Raw genomic sequence first — 20867 nt, 5'->3', positions numbered from 1 at the left:
TAGATGTTACGGTTCAACATTATACTAATTTACTTTCAAGAATTGTGTTGGGTCTGTCAATAAAAGTGAAATAGGTATTTGATGCTGATGTGGATTTCCGTTGTTGATGATATGTTGGATGATGAAGAAATTTGCCGTTGAGACTGACTTGCTTTCAAACAAAATTGTTTATTAACAAGATACAGAATCACTGAACACGTCTGCTCAGGAGAGACAAGAAGCCAATACCGATCTCTCCCGAACATACACTGAGAATGCTATTTATACACAATGTCACAGGACACATGAGGACATCTGTTTGTTTTCAGGACAACCCCTCTTACGTCAACTGCAGGGGTTTCTGTCTTAGACATATGTATGTCATAAACTTCAAAGGACAACACAGGTCACAGATACAATCTCCTGTCCAGATGTCCCTGGGCAACCCTCTGGACATAAGATTGTATCTGTTCACATTCCACTGTGGGGGATCTTAGCTTTGATCTAGGCATTTCCTGACACTCATCACTCATCCTGCGAACAACACCTCTAAACAACCATTCCACTAAAGGAAACCCCTTTAACAGATGTGTGCAGTATACACTTAAAGATCATTATAATATCTCTGTCCTAGACATTTAAGACACTTCAATGCTGAGCAGTTTTCAGGTTGATACAGGCATATGCCAGGGGTCTTATTCGGGTTTTTAATAATTGGAAAGTGAGCTTAATCGGGTTATGACAATTGGAATAAGGTGTTTTCATGACTCCGACGCAATCAGAATATTGTCATTATTCCGATTATTACAGGAATATGGTGTGCATGTAAACATAGTCAGTGTCTCTGTCCGTTCCCTCCGTACGGACCTCTGAATAAAGCTTGCAGTGTCACAGATTCACTCACGTTCATGGAAGGTGGTGAAGAGGATCCTGAACTTGCTCTTCCTGCTTCCCTCGTCCGCCCACAGTCTCACCACCCCCACAGAGGACGTCAGCATGACATCGTTGGCCACCGTGGAGCAGAACTTATTCTTCAGGTGTTCGACCGAACTGCTGCCGTCGTAGATGGCGACGAAGTTGCGCTTGCACTCATTGGAGTTGTGCATCTCGTACTCCAGGAAACGCATGTAGACCTGCGGGTAAAAGGTTGAGCACAATCACAAGATAATGGAGTGAGATTTCACAGAACAAAGGAAGTCCTTTATAACATGTTCTTCTTACAAGAATATTGCCATGCTTTAGTGACAACAGCCAGTTCACTTTCACTGACATGTGACATTTTCATGCATCCAATTACATTGAGTCGCTAGCTTTATGCTAATGCTAACACTTTGAGCTTACTTCAGTTCAGAGGCTGGTAAAACTAACTGACACAAAGTCATGTTAGAGAACTAGAGTTAGAAAACGTAGGACCAATATTTGACATTTAAATTGAATGCATTTGCAGTTCTAGTCCAAAGTCACTCTAACCAATTATCAGACTATTTCCTTTTTATAAACAAATACATGCAGCTGACAAAAAAAGCTGTATGTGGACATACACACACCCTAGATCTTGGTGGAGCCTTGATATACCATCTGCAGTCCACGGCCTCAGTCTGCAGCGCCCGGCTCTCTGCTGCTATCTGAGCAGACTCCACATAGCCTTCTGGACCACTCAAGTCAAACTCGCAATCTGTGGAGATAAATATGTCTGTCTTAAAGGTCCAATCAGTGAGATGTGTAGTGAGTAAGATGATAAAGTGACCTTACTATCTGATCAGACATTAAGGAAACATGCTATGTTGAAGTGCTGGCTTCTCTGACAACAATACAGCAGCCAGTATGTCCTCCTAACTTTAGATTCTGCTCCTGAATGCTCTGGATTTGTTTGGACCAGAGAAGGTGGGCAGTTTGAAGCTGAAGCTTTAGTGTCCACCTCATGGCAACCTGCTTGAGCATCGACTCTAGAGAAGAGGGGGCAGGGGGAGACAGCTCTCTACAATGTTTAGAATTTGGACTGCAGTACCCATTTTAAACACTAGGGGTCAGAGTTACAAGTTGCTCTTTTAAAGCGATGTTACTTTTGAGAGCGTACAACTTTGACAGAATTTCAAAGGGAGAAAGTTGTTGGTGTGTTGCATCAAATAATCAAAAGTTCAAAGTTAGCCGGGTCTTCTTTGAGTTGCTCTAATCTCTATTTACAGATTTTACATTGAAATATAAAATCTGTACACCTGGGTCATTACTTTCAGTGTGAAAAGTGCTCTGGTTTTGTAACCTGAGCTGTATTGACCAATCATGCATTAAAGTGAAGCTACAATCAAATACAGATCAAATAAAATCTGTGACGGGATAATGGGGTTGACCTTTGTGGTTTTCTCCTCCTCTTGACGACAGACCTGACCAAACTTAGATTTCACTTTCACCACGCTGCACCATGATGTTGATCTTTTGGCAAACTTCAGACCCAAAGACCAGAGTCATGATGTTTTCTAATGGAAATCTGAACCATCTAACCTCCTTTGGAGCTCCACCTCTCATGGGACACAAATCGAGTCTGTTTGGGGCTACAGCTATCTTGGTATTTTACTCCTCACATTCAGCGGCTGGTAAAAAGGTTAAAGCTGAAACTGGGATTCTACTTTGGCATCAAATCCCGTCTCTCTTTTGGATCTAAGAAGAGAGTCTGGTTTCTGACACGTTTCTGTCTGTGCTGGACTCTGGTGATGCCTCCTCACAAAGCTTACACTCTCTGGATTCTGTGTATCACGTTGCTCTGAGGTTCACCACTCACTTAAAGTCTCTCACTCATTATTGTTTGTTGTATTGGATTCTTTGAAAACATGCAGACTTTAATACTGACGTCGGCCTACTCTTATTTAAAGTCTATTTTAGGTCTACTTCTTCAGACCTTCTCACCTCCACAGAGGTGCTGCTTCTCAACAGGCAATGGCTTGGGGGCCCAGACCAGTAGGGGGCCCCTGAGGGCTGACAAACTTTAAACCACAGCAGAGGCTCAGAATGTGCACATTTTGCAATGACAGTAGGAAAACCTCCCTAACGGGGCCTCATCTGACAGCACTCACTCTCGTTGCCCTGCTAAGCGTTGCATGCATTATTGTTGTGATAACGATGTTAGTCGACGAGGGGAGGAGCATGTTAGTCGACGAGGGGAGGAGCATGTTAGTCAAGGAGGGGAGGAGCATGTTAGTCGACGAGGGGAGGAGCATGTTAGTCGACGAGGGGAGGAGCATGTTAGCCGACGAGGGGAGGAGCATGTTAGTCAACGAGGGGAGGAGCATGTTAGTCGACGAGGGGAGGAGCATGTTAGTCAAGGAGGGGAGGAGCATGTTAGTCGACGAGGGGAGGAGCATGTTAGTCGACGAGGGGAGGAGCATGTTAGCCGACGAGGGGAGGAGCATGTTAGTCAACGAGGGGAGGAGCATGTTAGTCAACGAGGGGAGGAGGCAGACATGATGGTGATGAACTCTGGTCGGAGCGCCACCCAAAAAATGTTCACATCCGACTCTAGAATCACCACTGAGTACAGGGACTTCTCAGGACCTTTTCTTACTGTTTGTTCCAACAGTCCGAACTGACCTGGGCAGGAGGGCCTATAGGTTTGCTGCTCCCTTTACTTGGAACCAATCAGAGAAAGAGCTGAGACTTAACGAGCTGCTCTCATTGGTTGATTTTAAGAGGATATTAAGTGACTTAGAGTCAGAAACATCTGGCTGCAGATGTTCTATGTTCTTTAATGTTGTCGTTGTTTGTGTGAAACTGTCTCGACCAGAAAGAGAAAGAGATTTTTAATCTCCAGAAGTTTCTTTTCTGGTTAAATGAAGGTGAAATTAAAAAAAAGACCCCTTAGTTGTAAGTAAATCAGTTTCTTTTTTTCATGCTCGTAGTGCTGAAGCGAGCCAGCGTGAGGCCTCTGTGACTTCTCTATACTCACATGGAAGAGCCGGCAGTTCCCCGAGATCTTTGAACTCTGGATCTGAAAGCAGAAGATAGAAACCATGTTGCTGTCGTTTAAAAAGTCTGTCTTAACCCTAACATTTACTCCAGTCTCTCCACCAATAGGGCCTGAGGTTGAATCAAGAATGGACTGCAGGACAAAGTCAGGGTCCCACTACTATACTGTACCACTACAACTATCTCGAACGTGTTCTTTGTGGATCACAAATAGAACTGTTTAACGTAGTATGTTTCTTCATAGACTGCTGCTGCATGAACGTTATTATCTCTCTGTCAGCAGGAGTCCACAAACACTTTAAATAACAGACTCTCACACCTCAAATAGTTTTCACCTTCCAATCCAAAAGCTCCAATCGAATGCTGTGTCTTTGTCTGATTTATTATTTCATCATATTTAATAAAAGTAATTGTTTATAACAGTAAATATAGCTGACCATGCAACAAAATCCAGGTCTTATTCCTGCTCATGCTATCTTTAAATCAGGTGTTTATCTGGACTTTTCAGATGGATTCAGCTTATTTTATCCTCCGTCCATCCCGCGTCTTCTCAGCTGATGAGACCATAGATCACACATTCATCAATTCCAGACTGGACTACTGCAACATCCTCATCTACGGTTCATTGTCCAAAACACTCAAGAAACTACATTAATCCAGAATATATCTGCTGCTCGTCCTCTCACACACTCCCGCACCTGTGACCACAACATTTCAAATTCCTTATTATTATCTACAAGCCCTCTATAACCTGGCTCCCCCTACCTGTCTGAACTCCCCCTACCTGCCTGAGGGGCAGGGCATTCTCCATTGCTGCCCCAACCCTCTCAAACTCACTGCCAAAATCAGAGACCTTCCTCTCACTCTCCACCTTCAAGAAATCAGAAAAATATATCTCTATTTTTTAGAGATAGGACAGTGGATCGGGTCAGAATTCGGGGAGAGAGAGGCATAAAAGTATAATGTATCATTATTATTAATATTAATGTTTGCACCAGAGGGCTTCTTCAGGTTTTGAAGAAGAACTCTGGTGGAAACGTTGTGATTTTGATGGAATACAATATTTTAGTGCCGTGTGAGCGAACGGCGGGCATGTCTTCTTCCTCCACATTCCTCCTAATGTTTGCAGTGAAGAAACCAGCTTCAGCATCACATATGACTTTAACTACATAACATACGTGGAGGTCATCAGAGTGATTCAAATATCAAGAAGCATGGAGTATTCACTGTCATCTATGTTGTCTAGGAAAAGAGACTTAAAATATAACAATATCAAAGAGATATTGAACAACAGCTGTCCTGGATTCACATAATCTCTGGCCTCATTTAAACTCCCCTGATGCTCATCACCAAACAGAGAGAGAAACAAACGGTTTGAATTAGAAAAGGACGAGGAGAAATCGTGTCAAAAACCTTTGTGCTGATGAATGTACCAGATGTGCCAGGTGGATTATGAATGCGGATGCACGGACGGAGCAGGCCCCCCAAACATGACGAATAAGATGTTTGTAAAGGGTAAATGGACCTGAGCTTGTATATTTATTTTCTACTCTTCTAACTACTCAAAGCGCTTTTACACTGCAGGTCACACCTACACATTCATACACTGATGGTAGAGGCTGCTGTGTAAAGAGTCCATAAGTATTAACTCATCCATTCATACACATTCACACACTGATGGTAGAGGCTGCTGAGTAAAGAGTCCATCAGTATTAACTCATCCATTCATACACATTCACACACTGACGGTAGAGGCTGCTGTGTAAAGAGTCCATCAGTATTGACTCATCCAATCATACAACATTCACTCACTGATGGTAGAGGCTGCTGTGTAAAGAGTCCATCAGTATTAACTCATCCATTCACACACTGATGGTAGAGACTGCTGTGTAAAGAGTCCATCAGTATTAACTCATCCATTCATACACTGATGGTAGCGGCTGCCATTTAAAGAGTCCATTGATATGAACTCATCCATTCATACACATTCACACACTGATGGTAGAGGCTGCTGTGTAAAGAGTCCATCAGTATTAACTCATCCATTCATATACATGTCTACACTGATGGTAGAGGCTGCTGAGTAAAGAGTCCATCAGTATTAACTCATCCATTCATACACATTCACACACTGATAGTAGAGGCTGCTGTGTAAAGAGTCCATCAGTATTAACTCATCCATTCATACACAGTCACACACTGATGGTAGAGGCTGCTGTGTAAAGAGTCGGTCATGTATTAACTCATCCATTCACACACCGCCGACGAAGCAGCGGGAGCAACTTCAGGTTAAGTGTTTTGCTCATGGACAAATCGGACATGTGGCTGCAGCAGCTTGTAATCAAACCCCGGATAGGAGACGACCGACTCTACTAGTGTTATAGTACTCACAATCGGTCTTAGTCTCAAGACCGGTCTCGAGACCACCTTTTGAAGGTCTTCTCTTGGAATCAAAACCATTCTTACTCAATCTTGTCTCAGTCTCGGACTAGGCATATTTTAAATCAGGACTGGTCAAGACCACCACTGATCGGCTTTTTTTCCTCGTCATTACTGTGGTTAGAAGGAAAATGCCTCTTCCTTTAAATAACAAATAACTTCAATTTATTCATAATTTGATTTTTATCACCCATTTACTTGTCTTGGTCTCGCCTGGCCTTGGTCTCGGTCTAGTCTCATCTGGATCACTAAATGTCTTGGTCTTGTCTCGGTCTCTGAGCACAGCTCTGGTCTCAGGTATGTGTTTGTTGTGTCAAATCCCAATTCATTCACAAGAGCACATTCACACTCTGATGCACTCCAAACCTGCAGAGGGCGACCACATGCAAAATAAGTTGGTGGAACCCAAACTCAGCATGAAATGTTTGGAGGGAGCTCAGTTAGCCCTCTCACCTGCCCCTGGAAACAGGGCACGACCACAGCTCCTGATCAATCAGAAGATGCAACTGGTAGGAAAAAACAACTTTGAATGTAGATGATGTGTTGAGGTCATGCTTCTCCATGACTGTTTGGTTGAATTATTAAGTAAAATGCAGTTTAAGTTGGACAATTTTGGTTATGCTAATTTAAGCTTATGTATTTTGTTGAAACTTTGTGAACTTAATGATTAAGTATGTATATTGTTACTTTAATCATTACATTGGTTTGAGATCCTTGGTTAATTTGAATGACTTTGTTTGTTTGAGAAACAAGTAACGGTAACATTTATTCTTTAGGAAAACTTTGAGGGAAAATGTTTATTGGGATTTATTTGAGACTAATGCATGTCTTTTCTGTTTATCTTGAAGGTCATCAACCTATTCGATTCCCTCATATTCCATCATTCTGTTTACATCCATTGAAACCATCAAACCCAAAACCATCTTCAAGAAAATAAAAATCTAAGAATAAGAAGAATTGAGTTGTCATTTGCATCCTTCAGCAGTTGATCTAGCAGTTTTTCAAGTTTGGGCAGAGTTGTGGTCACAAAAACACACAGAACTTGACAGTTGATAACCAGCGTGGCAGTGAAGACTAGGATCAAAGGCCTGAAGTCAAGCTGTCGACGCAAAGGAAGGAAAAATTGACTGGAAACTCTTCACCATGGCGAAGGAAACTCTTGGGAAAACAGTCAAGCAACTGAAGCAAGAGAGGACCTTAGCTAAAACTGCCTTCACCAAGCAAGCGAACTACCTGAGCAGAGCTGCAGATGACATGATCAAGCATGAGCTACAAGAGGAGTTCAGCAAGCTCAGTTCCCTGGCAAGGCATGTCAGCAGTGCAAATAATGAATACAGGGCGGGGCTACTGGCAGACAATGAAGCTGGAATCGATGAGGGTGAAGAAGTCAAGCTTGGCAAGCAGCAGCAGGATGAGCTTGAAAAGACAATGGAAGAATGTAACGCGAAACTGGATAAAGTCCGGAAAGCAGTCCAATCCAACCTCTGGCAAAGGTATGGTGAAAATTAGGTAATCTCTGCAATCCAAGAAGCAGGGATAGCCTGTGAAAGAGCTCTTGCAAGCCCCATCACTGCTGTCAATAGAGACGGCTTTGAACTACAGCTGGAAGGAGTGAGGAGGCTTGTCCATGATGCAATTGCAAGCCTGAAAGACTGGGAAAGATGGATCCTAAAGTCCGTAAAGGACTTGTGAGCACTTGGCAACAACCTCGAAGCCAGAAGGGCAGAATTCCTCACTGCACAAAGAATCGCAGAGGAGGAAAGAAGAGGGAGAGAGCCTCAACTTATGACAGTTCCACAACCAGTGTTGAGAATAAAGCCGACCAGTCTACCTAAATTCACTAGGTTCAAGAGGAATTTCCACAGATGGAGGAGAGACTGGGAAAGCCTGCAAAGGCAGGGAGAGCCGACTGGCTCAGTGGAAGTGAAGAAGTTCCAACTCCTTGACAGTGTGGACGAGAGGATATGCAGAGACCTGCGCCTGTCAACATACAACAGTGCTGAAGACATATTTAGAGTACTTCAAAATAGGTATGGAAACAAGGCAACAATTGCCTTGGAAATAATTGAGGACCTGGAGAGGATCCCCCCTTCACACCAGCCAAGGAAGGTGATTGACCTAATTCAAGCTGTAGAAAAGGCCTTGAATGACCTCACTGAGCTTGAAAGCACTGGAGCCATCAAGAATCCCCTGGTGATCAGATCCATAGAGAGCAAACTGCCAGACAATATTAAGAGAGACTGGCTCACATTCATGGTCAATCCAAGAAATGGAGTCACACCTGACAATCACTTCGACAGCCTTCTTACATTCTTAAAGACTCAGGAGGACATTCTAGAGAAACTAGACCAACTGGGTGTAAGTGGAAGGTCTGAAAAGAAGCCTACTTACCTGGAAAAGAAGTATGCCTCCACAAAGTCCACAAGGAAAGGAGGATGTGTTATCTGTGGAGATGAAAGGCACAGTGAGAAGATCTTCTTTTGCAAGCGGTTCAAAGAACTAAAGCCTGGCAAGAAGCTAAATGCTGTTGAAAAGCTGGGAGCATGCAGAAGATGCCTCATATGTCATGCAGAGGATGAGGAATATATGGACACTTACCTGTGCAGGAACAGAGACTGCAAGAGAGGAGGCTCCTCAGACCACCATTTCTTTCTTTGCCGGAAAGGAGGATTCAAAGGGAAAGAATCTGAGAAAGTGGGAAAACCCAGCACCAGAAGGCAAGCACTCACGGAGGAACAGGAGAAATTAATATCTGAGCTCACCCCATGGTGGAAAAATTCAGGAAAGCTTTCACCAACATGGTTGCAAAATCACACTGCACTGAAAAGCACCTACCTGGAGTGATGGACTCAAATACATGTGAGTTACCAGTTATTCTTATGCTTTTGGAAGTAACTGCCAATGCAGGACAGAAAATTGGAACTGTCATTGACTTGGCGTCAGATACAAACTACATCACTCACAGAGCTGCCAGAAGACTGAACCTACGGAGTGAAAAGATCACGCTTGTTGTCCATGGTGTCGGAGGCATGGGCATGAAGGTAAAAACCAAAAGATACTCACTCAAGGTGAGAGTCAAGACACCTAGAGGCACGGAGAGAGCTCATGAGCTTATCTGGTATGGCTTGGATGAAATTGCAGAAGTGCACAGAGTAATCAAACCACAACAGCTCAAGAAGTTCTTCCCCGACACCAACCTGGAAGACCTTCAAAGACCAGAGCATGTTGAGCTTCTCATCAGCCACTGTGAAGGAAGACTCGCTCCACAAAGAGTAAAAGTAGTAGGAGATCTCGTCCTTTGGGAAAGCCCTGGCAGAGAGTTCTTAGACTGGTGGAAATGGGACAGCATTGGAGCAGCCTGCGAACCCATGTGTGGAGGATGCCGGTGCAGCAACTGTCAACCAGGAGGCAAAGACATGACTCTGAGTGAGGAAAGAGAGCTGGAGATTATCAGGCAAGGCCTCACCTATGTGAAAGTGGATGCTCACAGTCAGGAGCCTCACTGGGACACAAAATATCCCTGGGTTGAAGATTCAAGTTCCCTGCCCAACAACAGGAATGCAGTGGAGGCCACCTTTCTGAGGACAGAGAGACAGCTCAAGAAAGAACCGGAGTGGCGTGTGGCATACACAACTTAAGTCCATGAGATGGTGGAGAGGAAATCAGCCAAGAAACTCACCAAGGAGACCATCGCTGACTGGAAAGGCCCAGTATGGTACGTCAGCCACTTGGTGGCACCAAACCCACACTCCATTACAACACCTGTGTGACTGGTATGGAACAGCAGCCAGAAGTTTAAAGGGCTCAGCATGAATGACCTCCTTCTGAAAGGGCCTGATGTCCTCAATCCCATCCGAGCAGTGCTACTAAGGTTCAGAAGAGGAGTCCATGCTGCCCTTGGTGACATCAAGAAAATTTACAATTCTGTGTGGCTTGAAGACCTGGAGATGCACCTCCACAGATTTCTCTGGAGAGACAGTGAAGATGGAGAAATTGAGGAATACGCCATCACCAGAGTCAACATTGGCGATCGACCAGCAGGGTGCATCGCACAACTGGCCATGAGAGAGACAGCAAAGCTGTCCATGTTCACTCACCTGGAGGAGGAGCGTAGGATCCTTGAAGAGGATTCCTATGTAGATGACATCCTGACATCCCCCAATGACCTGGAAAAGCTAGACGAAACCACCAAAACAGTTGAAGAAATCCTGAAGGCAGGTGGATTCTCCCTCAAGCCGTGCGTCCGGTCAGGCCAAAGTGGGAGGCAGAAGGATGCATCAGAACATCCAGCATCATCAGATCAGGTCTTCATTCTTCCCAACCAAATGAGAGAAGGAGACAACAAAGCCCTTGGAGTTGGCTACCTGGTCGAATCAGACAAACTGTACCTCATGACCTCGATCAACTTCTCAAAGAGAAAAAAGATGAGAATCGGCCAAAATCTCCTTGGAGAAGAGGTGAGAGAAGAAGCTCCAAACCCGTTGACTAGGAGACAACTGCTTAGCCAAATAGCTAGCTTGTATGACCCAATAGGTCTTGCAACACCTGCCAAACAGAAGGGAGCCATTCTAGTCAGAAAAGCTTTTCAAGAAGCTGGAGGCAAAACTCTGACCCGAGATACATGGGACAAACCTCTGTCTGAGAGACTGAGAGAAGAAGCCATCCACCTGTTTGAGGAATACACACGCCTCAACCAAATAACCTTCCACAGAAGCCTCACACCAGTCAAAAGGATTGGAGGACCCTGGGGAATAACATTCTCTGATGGAAGTAACCAGAGCTATGGAACTGTTGCATACTTCAGATGGGAAACCGAACAAGGCATCCTGGTCCGGCTTGTTGAGTCCAAAGCAAAGCTCACACCACTTGACCAAAAGGGAGAACCAGTGAAGGCTGAGGTCTGTGGTGCTGTCGTTGCTGGAAGACTCAGAAAATACATCGAAAAGCACAGTCGAATGCAAGTTGAACGTTGGCTCCATCTGCTGGACAGTCAAACCGTGCTGGGAGCAATCCAAAGAGACAGCTATGGGTACCAGACCTTTTTCGCAAACAGAGTTGGTGAGATCCAGAAGTCCACATCTGTTGAAGACTGGAGATGGATTCCAGGTGAGCAGAACATTGCTGACCTCATAACAAGAGGAGCAACCCCAGAAGACCTCAAAGGGGACTCTCTGTGGCAAAATGGACCAGAGTTTCTGAAACGACCTGTGGAAGAGTGGCCGACAAAGTCAGCCAAAGACGTCGCTGCGTATGCCAAAGAAGGTATAAACAAGCTCCAAAGGAAATGTTTCACTGCAGCACTGACCTGGGCACAGGTGAAAATGTTTCCAACCTCTGCTCCAGCCAAGACTGACCAAAGCAAGGACCTGCAAAGCAGCCCTAGTGGAGAAGAACGCCAAATCCAAGTCCGGAGACCACCTGCTGGTTCTGCAGTGAGAAAATTCCTTGACAGCAGCAAGTTCAGCAGTTTAACCAAGCTGACCAGAGTCATTGCCTGGGTGTGGAGAGCTGCCACAAAATGGAGAAAAGTGCTGGCCAGAACCTCAGCCACAAGTAAGCCAAAGGGGGAGGGAATTCCTTCAGCCCAAAAGATCAGGTCCAGAGCCAAAGAAGCTGCACTTACCGTCAGGGAGTGTGAAGATGCACTCAGGGATCTCTTCCTTGCGGCTCAAGAGGAGGTAACCTTTCCAGACATCACACTCAACAGACTGACATGCAGAAAAGCCAAGGCCAGAAGATGCCAGCAGATCATGAGTGACCTTCCATCTGAGCGAATAACACCAGCCAATCCATTCGAGTACACAACAGTGGACTTATTTGGACCTTACGAAGTGAAGGATGAGGTGAGAAAGAAGGTGAAGCTCAAAGTGTGGGGAATTGTCTTCTGCTGCATGGCATCCAGAGCTATGCACACAGATCTTGTCAGTGACCAGTCAGCTGAAGGCTTCCTGTTGGCCTACCAACAATTCACAGCACTGAGAGGGCATCCAAGGAAACTGTGGTCGGATCCTGGAAAGAACTTTATTGGAGCCAGACCTGCCCTCAAAGAGCTCTACATGTTTCTGGACCAACTAGAAAAGTCAAACCTTGAAAATGAAGCCTCCAAACACAGCACAGAATGGAGCTGGAAAATCCATCCAGCAGACTCGCCTGACAGGAACGGAGCCGCTGAAGCTGCTGTCCGCACCGTGAAGCGGGCTTTGCACAATCTTGGAGGTAATGGAGTCTTCACATGGGGTGAGTTTCAAACCTTCCTTTATATGGCTTCCAACATCGCCAATGAAGGACCTATTGATGCCAGGACTCAGAGCCGGGAGGACTGTGTAGAATACGTCAGCCCAAATTCACTTCTGCTTGGAAGAACTGGACCCAGTGGAGATCCAGGGACCTTTGACTTTGAAGGCTAATCTTACAAGAGATTAAGAGCCATCCAAACAGAAGTTGACCGGTTTTGGAGGAAATGGAGCCAGTTAGCGGGACCAAACCTGTTTGTCAGGACCAAGTGGCACACAGCACACAGGAACATGGCCATTGGAGATGTCGTCTGGCTGGCTGACCAAAACACCCTGAGAGGTCAGTTCAGGCTTGCCAGAGTCATTGGTGTCAACACTGACAAGAAAGGAATTGTAAGGGATGTGCATGTCAGAACCTTCCCCAGCTACCCAGTTTCAATTAGGAAGCCCACTCAAAAGGTGAAAAAGCCATCAACCAAAATACCTGCAACAGTTCTTCACAGGGATGTCAGACGGATAGTTGTCCTGCTTCCAGTTGAAGAGCAGCAACAAAATTGAAAATGGAACAACTGAATCCGGTACATTATGCAACTGGTGTGACCTCCTTGGGTTGGAGAATCAGGAGGTCAAGTGGGAGGTGTTGTGTCAAATCCCAATTCATTCACAAGAGAACCCAAACTCTTGGAAAGTGCTCCTAGAGGGACCATATTCACCTGCGCACCTACTGGAAAAGCATGGCATGAAATGTTTGGAGGGAGCTCAGTTAGCCCTCTCACCTGCCCCTGGAAACAGGGCACGACCACAGCTCCTGATCAATCAGAAGATGCAACTGGTAGGAAAAAACAACTTTGAATGTGGATGATGTGTTGAGGTCATGCTTCTCCATGACTGTTTGGTTGAATTATTAAGTAAAATGCAGTTTAAGTTGGACAATTTTGGTTATGCTAATTTAAGCTTATGTATTTTGTTGAAACTTTGTGAACTTAATGATTAAGTATGTATATTGTTACTTTAATCATTACATTGGTTTGAGATCCTTGGTTAATTTGAATGACTTTGTTTGTTTGAGAAACAAGTAACGGTAACATTTATTCTTTAGGAAAACTTTGAGGGAAAATGTTTATTGGGATTTATTTGAGACTAATGCATGTCTTTTCGGTTTATCTTGAAGGTTATCAACCTATTCGATTCCCTCATATTCCATCATTCTGTTTACATCCATTGAAACCATCAAACCCAAAACCATCTTCAAGAAAATAAAAATCTAAGAATAAGAAGAATTGAGTTGTCCTTTGCATCCTTCAGCAGTTGATCTAGCAGTTTTTCAAGTTTTGGCAGAGTTGTGGTCACAAAAACACACAGAACTTGACAGTGTTGGTCTCATTTAGTGAGGTCTTGACTACAACCCTAGGCTCTACCAACTGGACCAAATCGTTTTTACAATCCTCCCAGAATTTGAGTTAGTGTTGAAAAAAATCACTTCAGGTGCAGAAAACCAGTGTGTGAGTAAAGCAGAGTGTGGAAGGAAGTGGGACGATGTAAAGTTTTATTTTTAATTGAAGGTATTAAGATGTAGAATTGATTATGGTTTTTCCAGCGCCGTGCGAGATGGCGGTCTGTTGCAGCAGCCCCCGTCGTCCACGTTGTTTTGTCTTAATTGTTGGTCACTTAAATGGATGGCAATGGCTTTGGAGTTTTTTTTTTTTGTTTCTATCAACCCTCTTCGCACAAAGGAGAGAGGGCATTGTTTTCACACGCGACCAGCTGACTGCGCTCTCCAAGAAGCTGCTACCGCCCGGAGCGAGGCCTGAGGAGGCGACGCCCAGGTGGCAGAGCTGGAGCTAAGAGAGGAAACATAAGCCTATCTGATTGAAAAACTGTGATTTCATTTTTCTAATGCAACGTAACGGGTCAGACGCTGTGATGTCGGAGGAAGCAGGTGGCGAACAAAGACTCGGATTAAATCCCCCCCCCCCCCCCCCCCCCGTTTCAGTGTGTGTGTGTGTCTATATTCTAGAGTGAAAAATGTAAAGATGAGCTTAAGGCCTGGTTTATGTAAATCCTCTCTTAATACGGGCTGCTCGGGAGAACATTGAATATTAATACAGAATATATTGACGTTGATAACATGGAATCAAAAATATGATTTGTGTGATATTTTCCACTCTAACCCGGACTAATCTAAACTGTCACTGTGAACGTTAGAAGTTAATGTGAGGAAATAGTCCTCGTGTTGGGACTCTAAATCTCCACCTTGATGCAGTTATTAATGCTGTGATGTGAAACTATTGATTCTGTGTTGTTTATTAGGATATACTGATGGCAGGAGCGTTCAGATGGAGTTAACGTTTAAGATCGTTTTAAAAACTTGGTTCAGTAACATAGTCCACGCCTCAAACACAACCCGTTTTTATTTCATATGAATTCAAGAATGCCTTAATCACTCCACTTACTCCTCTGACGCTGATTTCAAATCCCTCCCCCACAAAACCCCTCGGTGTTGTTCGACCCCGAACCCCCTCCTGTTTCTCCCTTCTCTTTCTCACAACCATTACTGTCATCCATCAATTTCTCGACCCTGACCTTCATCACAAGACCCTGACCTTCACCCCCTTCCAGACAGCAACGAAGAGACGGCTCCCCCACCCAGAATCTTGACCCCTCTGGTTTCCTCCCGTCATACCTAAAAAGGCTGACTCAAGTCCATCGTCCTTCTTCCATTCACCTCTCGACACTAACCTTCATCTCTTCATCCCTTCACCCTTAGCCCCCTCCCTTCATTTTACAACCAATATCTCTTTGCTCCAGCGAGCGGTGGAATTAGACAGCAGATTAGCATTTGGCTCGGGAGCCTCATTACATGTGATCTAAACAGATGGAAATCCTGATCTGCCAATAATGAAGAGGGAGAGTTAATGCTGTTAGCAGCCTGTTGGGTGGGGAGGGAAGCATCAGCCTTCACTTTCTGAAGATATAAAATGATTAAACATGGCCTCTAAGTTGCAGGAGGAGAAAGTGACTCTCCTGTTACATTTGCACTGAACCCCCGACATGCACACACACACTACCTCCATCTCCCAGAAACTTCCAAACCTGTGTGCGTGCATTAAACTCAGAAGACTGCCTCAAAGTGTGACCAAAAGATAAAAAACAGAGACTTGATGATGTGAAGAAAGAAAGAAGGAAAATAGCAGGCCGGGTGGATGGACAGAAGGATGCAGATTAATCTCTGCCCTCCGTCAGTGGAGGTGGCCTATAAAATCTGTTGTTAATAAAGCTTCTGCATTGGACTCCCTTAAGCTGCTGGTGCGGCTCAGGGCTGACAAGCTGTATTCCCCTGAAGACAAGCTTTCATTAACGTGCGTGTGTGCGTGTGTGTGTGTCCCTCGTCTTTCCTTCTCAGCTGCAGCTGGTTTGCCTGCACTGCAAATGGAAACGAGGGTACTTTCCCAACAGCATGTCTCCAGACCTCTAATAAAGTTTGATTAAAAAAGAGTTTGCTCATCACTTGCACTTCTAAGACAAAGCATATACTGAGCACCTGCTTTACTGCACATCTACAGGCTCTCTCTGTGACATAGATCTTTATCAAATTCATCTCATTTAGTGCCACCGACTGGTGATGAAAGTGTCCACTGTGCAATCAAACGTGGGGTTTGATTTGTTGTCCCACCACCCAAACACAGACAGTCTGAAATAGGTGGCTCAGTCTGACGCGAGACAGCCGACATATCAAACTCACAGTGGGCTGGAGGATGTGGAGAGAGAGTGCCAAAGAAAAAAATCAAAGGCTTAAAACCGTAGTAATACTCTAAACATGAACCAGAGCAGGCAGACAGAGCGGCAGCTGGTATGATATAAGAAGGAAGTCAGGTGGAAGGGCTGAGTCAACAGAACATCAGACTGCAGGTTTCCTGTTACCCTAGCTACAAATTGATGTAGCTGGAACCATTCCTCTGCAAACACACAATCATTTAATTCAAAGTTTCTGTTTGGCTCCAGAGCCGGGGGACAGATTCTGTGTTGTGTCAGTTATTTGTTGGACATGGTGTATGCAATGAAAAAACTTTCAATAAGTCTACATGTTCCAATCCTCATTTTCCAAAGAAGCTAAACCAAAACCTAAACTGACACTTCTTTCTGTACACATCGTCAACGGTTTGAGCTGGTGATGGGAAGCCCCGTTTCCACCAAGCGCTCTGGTTCGGTTCAATACAGTTTGGTACTTTAACTTGGTAAGCGGGGTGTAAGCTGGATGGCGATGGCAGCGCCAGCTACCTAACATCAAAGCAGCATGACACAATGTAGCCCGCCAAGAAATTCAACGAGGAAGAAGCTACACACTGACATTAGTCGCCAAAAAGACGGGAAAGTGACGAGGTGTGTCATGTGGGGAACTCCTGTTTAGTTCTTTTATTCCTTGTTTTGTTACTCAGCGGTCATTCCCTGCTTTATTTGGTCTTTACTTCCTCGTGTTTCTAAATTTCCCCGTGTGTTTACCCCAAGTCTTGTCCTTAGTTTGTTTTCTGTCTTATTTAGAAATGGTAGTGGAAGCTTTTGGACGTGTGCTCGAAGAAATTAACACAGTCCATTGATGTTGTGATTTGGATATTTCAATCCATTTATTTTAAACATGTCTCATCTATAAAGGAAAATATGACAAACCACTATGTCTATAAATAAAACAAACAAACTCAATGACCATTTAATTTAAGTTCTCCCACCAACCCGAGGACTGATCGAGTCTCGTCGAAACCGCAAATGTTGGCAAGTGAAACAAAACAGTACAACCCGTCAGTCTTCAATAATTAAGCACCAAATCAATACCAGCATTGAATGGAACTATAAATGTGTTGTGATTTATTGAAGTCCATTACTGTGAGCATGGTCTTCTACCGTAAACATTGTCACCTGATCATTTTGAACAAAGCAGCCGCAGGGTCAGATTAGCGTGTGATCACTCACCTTGTGTGAAGTTGTACCGAGCAGAGAAACCGATGTCCTCCAGCTCACTATCAGCAACAAACTTGATGTAAAGGTACCGCCCACTGGAGCGGACGTAAGCCGGACTCTCCTGCCCACAGTAGCGACCAATGATGGGTGAGAAACCAAAGGGCCCATCGCGGACCTCGATGTGGTCAAACTTGCACTCCCAAGACGGCTCGATGGAGTACCTTTCATCAAAGAATAAGTCGATGCACTGCCGTGGAGAGGCTGAGGGGGACAGGGGAGCGAGAGGAGGTGAGAAGGAAGAGGTGGGAAGTAAATACAAGGTAAAAAAAGAACAGTGTGAAGCCTCACCTTCTATGATGTACACACACTCCCTCTCAGCTGGGTATTTCTGAGGGTAGTTTGGCGAGGTGAAGTAGCCTCCTTCAGGCTCCTTTACCCAGGCCCCACACTGCCCCGCTGGGGTCACACCTGAGTTGTTCTTCACTGGTGACACAGGTAGACATTGAGAGGACAAACAGTCATCAAAACATTCACCCCCGTACAGTGTGTGCTGATCGAGACATGAGCTAATCAGACCTATTTGTTTTTTTGAACCAGGCTGTAAACATGTTAATCTCTGCTGTAAAAAAAGACTTTTTAGAATGGGTGTGTATGTGACTTCCTGTGCTTCTGCAGCCAGCCTCTAGTGGACACTCGAACTGGAACTGCAGAATTTTGCACTTCAGCATCAGCTTAATTTTTAAACACTGCAAGTTGCTGCTTGAGCTCGCTTCAATGTATAAAGTGCCTGTCCAATAGTTCCTGAGGTCCGACTTCTTGCTCGCTCGCTCACTCTCTCCCTCTCTCTTTCTCTTCCTAGCTTCGTCCTTCACCGTCTTCTTCCTCTTAACCTCAGACGTTGAGTCATATCATACAACAAGCACCCGCAAAGTATTCTAAATATAATATAAAATGTTCTCTAAATGAAGGAGAAAAGCTGTTAAAAGTGCTGCTGACAACCTGGTCTTCACTAGGAGCTATCCCAGAATGCTTTGCAAATGTTGATCAAGCTTATAAATTAATTGACGAGTTGTATTAACTTTTAATCTGACCTTTATTTCAGAGCGCTTGGTTTGATGGCTCACACTGTGACAGCTGAGTGTCAGTCGTAAGCATGTTTTCCTTCTCAAGCTGTAGTCTATTGTGGATTTAAACCAGACAGTAAGAAATGGGTTCACAGGGAAGGATGCACAGTGACTGAGGATGGATGAGGATGGGATGTGATACCTTGAGTTTTGGTTTTGGTTGTGGAGGCACCTGACAGCACAGGTGAGATGAGGCTGGCTGCTAAAGCTGAGGGAAGAGAGGAGACAAAAGTTTTTTTTTCTTCTTTTACAAAAGTCAAAGTCTTTAGCTCAAATCATAAACTGAAGATAAATGCAACAGCTTCACACACGACACATATGCTGAATTATAATCCTCCGATGAAGAATGACAGACTAGATTAGGAAACATGTTTGCAGCTGGAAACTTACCGAGGGGCAGCAGAACTTTGTGTACCATTTCTGTTCCCTGAGGACGGGCAGCTCCGTCTCAAATATTTCCATTAAACTTTCCTGACCAAACGTCCCATCGTTGTGGAAAAATGAATCGCATCCCATCAGTTTGTCCCAAAATCCACGAGCAATGAGTTTGACATTTCCATCCCCCTCTCTCTCTCTATGTGTGTGTGTGTCTCTCTCTCTGTCTCTCTCTATGAGTGTGTGTGTGTCTCTCTCTCTGTGACTGTGTGTGTGTGTGTGTGTGTGTGTGTGTGTGTGTGTGTGTGTCTCTCTCTCTCTGTCTCTCTCTCTGTGAGTGTGTGTGTGTGTGTGTGTGTGTTTGTGTCTCCCTCTGTCTCTCTCTCTCTCTCTCTCTCTCTCTCTCTCTGTCTCCCCGAGAGCTCAAAGGATTACAGTCCCACAAACGTTCACAATTTCTGCTCCACCTTTAGTCTGCATTAATCCTCTCATATATACGGTCATTGACAGAGCAATGAAGGCGTGTGTGTGTGTGTGTGTGTGTGTGTGTGCGTGTGTGTGTGTAAGTGTGTAAGTGTGTGTCATATACGTTTCTTGAACAGAGTTTCATCTGTTATGCTTCAAATGTTTGTACCCTAATGATGCTTAGATTTTGATAAATGATCTTGTAGCTGAACTAAAACCAAATGTTTCTTTCTACAGACTTTAAGGAAACTCACACAGCGGGTTAGAGTGAACGACTTCTTCTTGAAAGAAGGATACAGAATAAACACAGACTGCAGCTTGTTAATTGAACAGGAAAAACAGAAGAGAAAAGTTAGTGTATTTAACACCATGAGCACAGAGTACACGTGAGCAGACATGAACAGCTGTTATACAGTTCTCTCACTTTTACTTTTTATTTAGAAACAATTAAAATTCCTGTGAGGAGGAACTTTTGGTTTGTGAGGATTTTGGTGCCCCCCCTGTGGACTACGCAGACACAGATCTCTCAGCTGATCTCCTGTGTGAGTGGTGTTTCTGTGTAAGCTACAGGACAGATGCAGAGAGACAGGAAATGTTGAGAGTAGAGAGTGGGGGGGGGGGGGGTGACATGCAGCAGAGGGTCGAGGTCGGAGCTTGTATAGTGCTTTTCTATAGCCTTCTGTCACTGCAGGTCACACCTACACATTCACACTCTAAACTCTGATTGCTATGTAGTGAGACCATCAGCAGTAACTAACCCTGTTCATACACATTCAAACGGCGCAGACGAAGCAGAGGGAGCAACTTGGGGTTAAGTTTTCTTGCCCAAGGACACAGGGACATGTTGCTGCAAGAACCCGCGACCTTCCGGTTGAGAGACGAAGACTCTACCAACCGAGCCACAGCCGTGATGTGTTTGAACAGTCTGTTTTCTCAGGAAATATTCCCAGCAGGTGATTCATTAGACTGTGAAGTGCTGAATCGTGAAAGCATGAAGCCATTAAAAGTGAAATGGAATTTAGAAACAGATCACTCTGCTCATAAAGACAAACCTGTTGACTTCTGTGATGTTGACATACTGGTATGTTTTTGTTCTGTCTCAGGTCCAAACTGCACCATTATTCTTGACATTAATTTGACTGACTAAAAATGTTGATTAAACACCGTTTTCCATCAGACATCAATCCACTGCACTCAAACAGCGATGTGTTGGACAGACTCCGGTCTGTAGCCCCATACAGGAGCCTGATTTGAGTACTTTCTGAGGTAAATGAACAAAGGCCCTGCAAAAACTATTTCCCAGCATCCCCTGCAACATCTGACGAACTAGGACTCAATTCCC

The 20867-nt window shown here is 44.6% G+C and overlaps 1 protein-coding gene across 3 annotated transcripts in view; it reads right to left on the bottom strand.

The window, feature by feature from the left end:
• Positions 1-19398, bottom strand: part of LOC132978590 (neuropilin and tolloid-like protein 1) — a 609128-nt gene extending 589730 nt beyond the window's left edge. For all 3 annotated transcript variants that reach the window (XR_009673951.1, XR_009673952.1, XM_061043811.1), the window contains exons 1-7: positions 19076-19398; positions 18828-18893; positions 17910-18044; positions 17574-17822; positions 3917-3958; positions 1527-1654; positions 884-1112 (exon numbers count right to left, since the gene is read on the bottom strand). Coding sequence is in view for 1 of the 3 variants with exons in the window: in XM_061043811.1 (XP_060899794.1) it covers positions 884-1112; positions 1527-1654; positions 3917-3958; positions 17574-17822; positions 17910-18044; positions 18828-18893; positions 19076-19103 (877 nt within the window). In the remaining 2 variants the exon portion in view is untranslated. The remainder of the gene's footprint in view (positions 1-883; positions 1113-1526; positions 1655-3916; positions 3959-17573; positions 17823-17909; positions 18045-18827; positions 18894-19075) is intronic.
• Between the last annotated feature and the right edge of the window lie 1469 nt (positions 19399-20867).

Source organism: Labrus mixtus, chromosome 8 (genome assembly GCF_963584025.1).
Source record: "Labrus mixtus chromosome 8, fLabMix1.1, whole genome shotgun sequence".
NCBI classification, from domain to species: domain Eukaryota; kingdom Metazoa; phylum Chordata; class Actinopteri; order Labriformes; family Labridae; genus Labrus; species Labrus mixtus.
The sequence above is the reverse complement of the archived record's forward strand: the minus strand, read 5'-3'. Positions and strand labels throughout refer to the sequence as shown.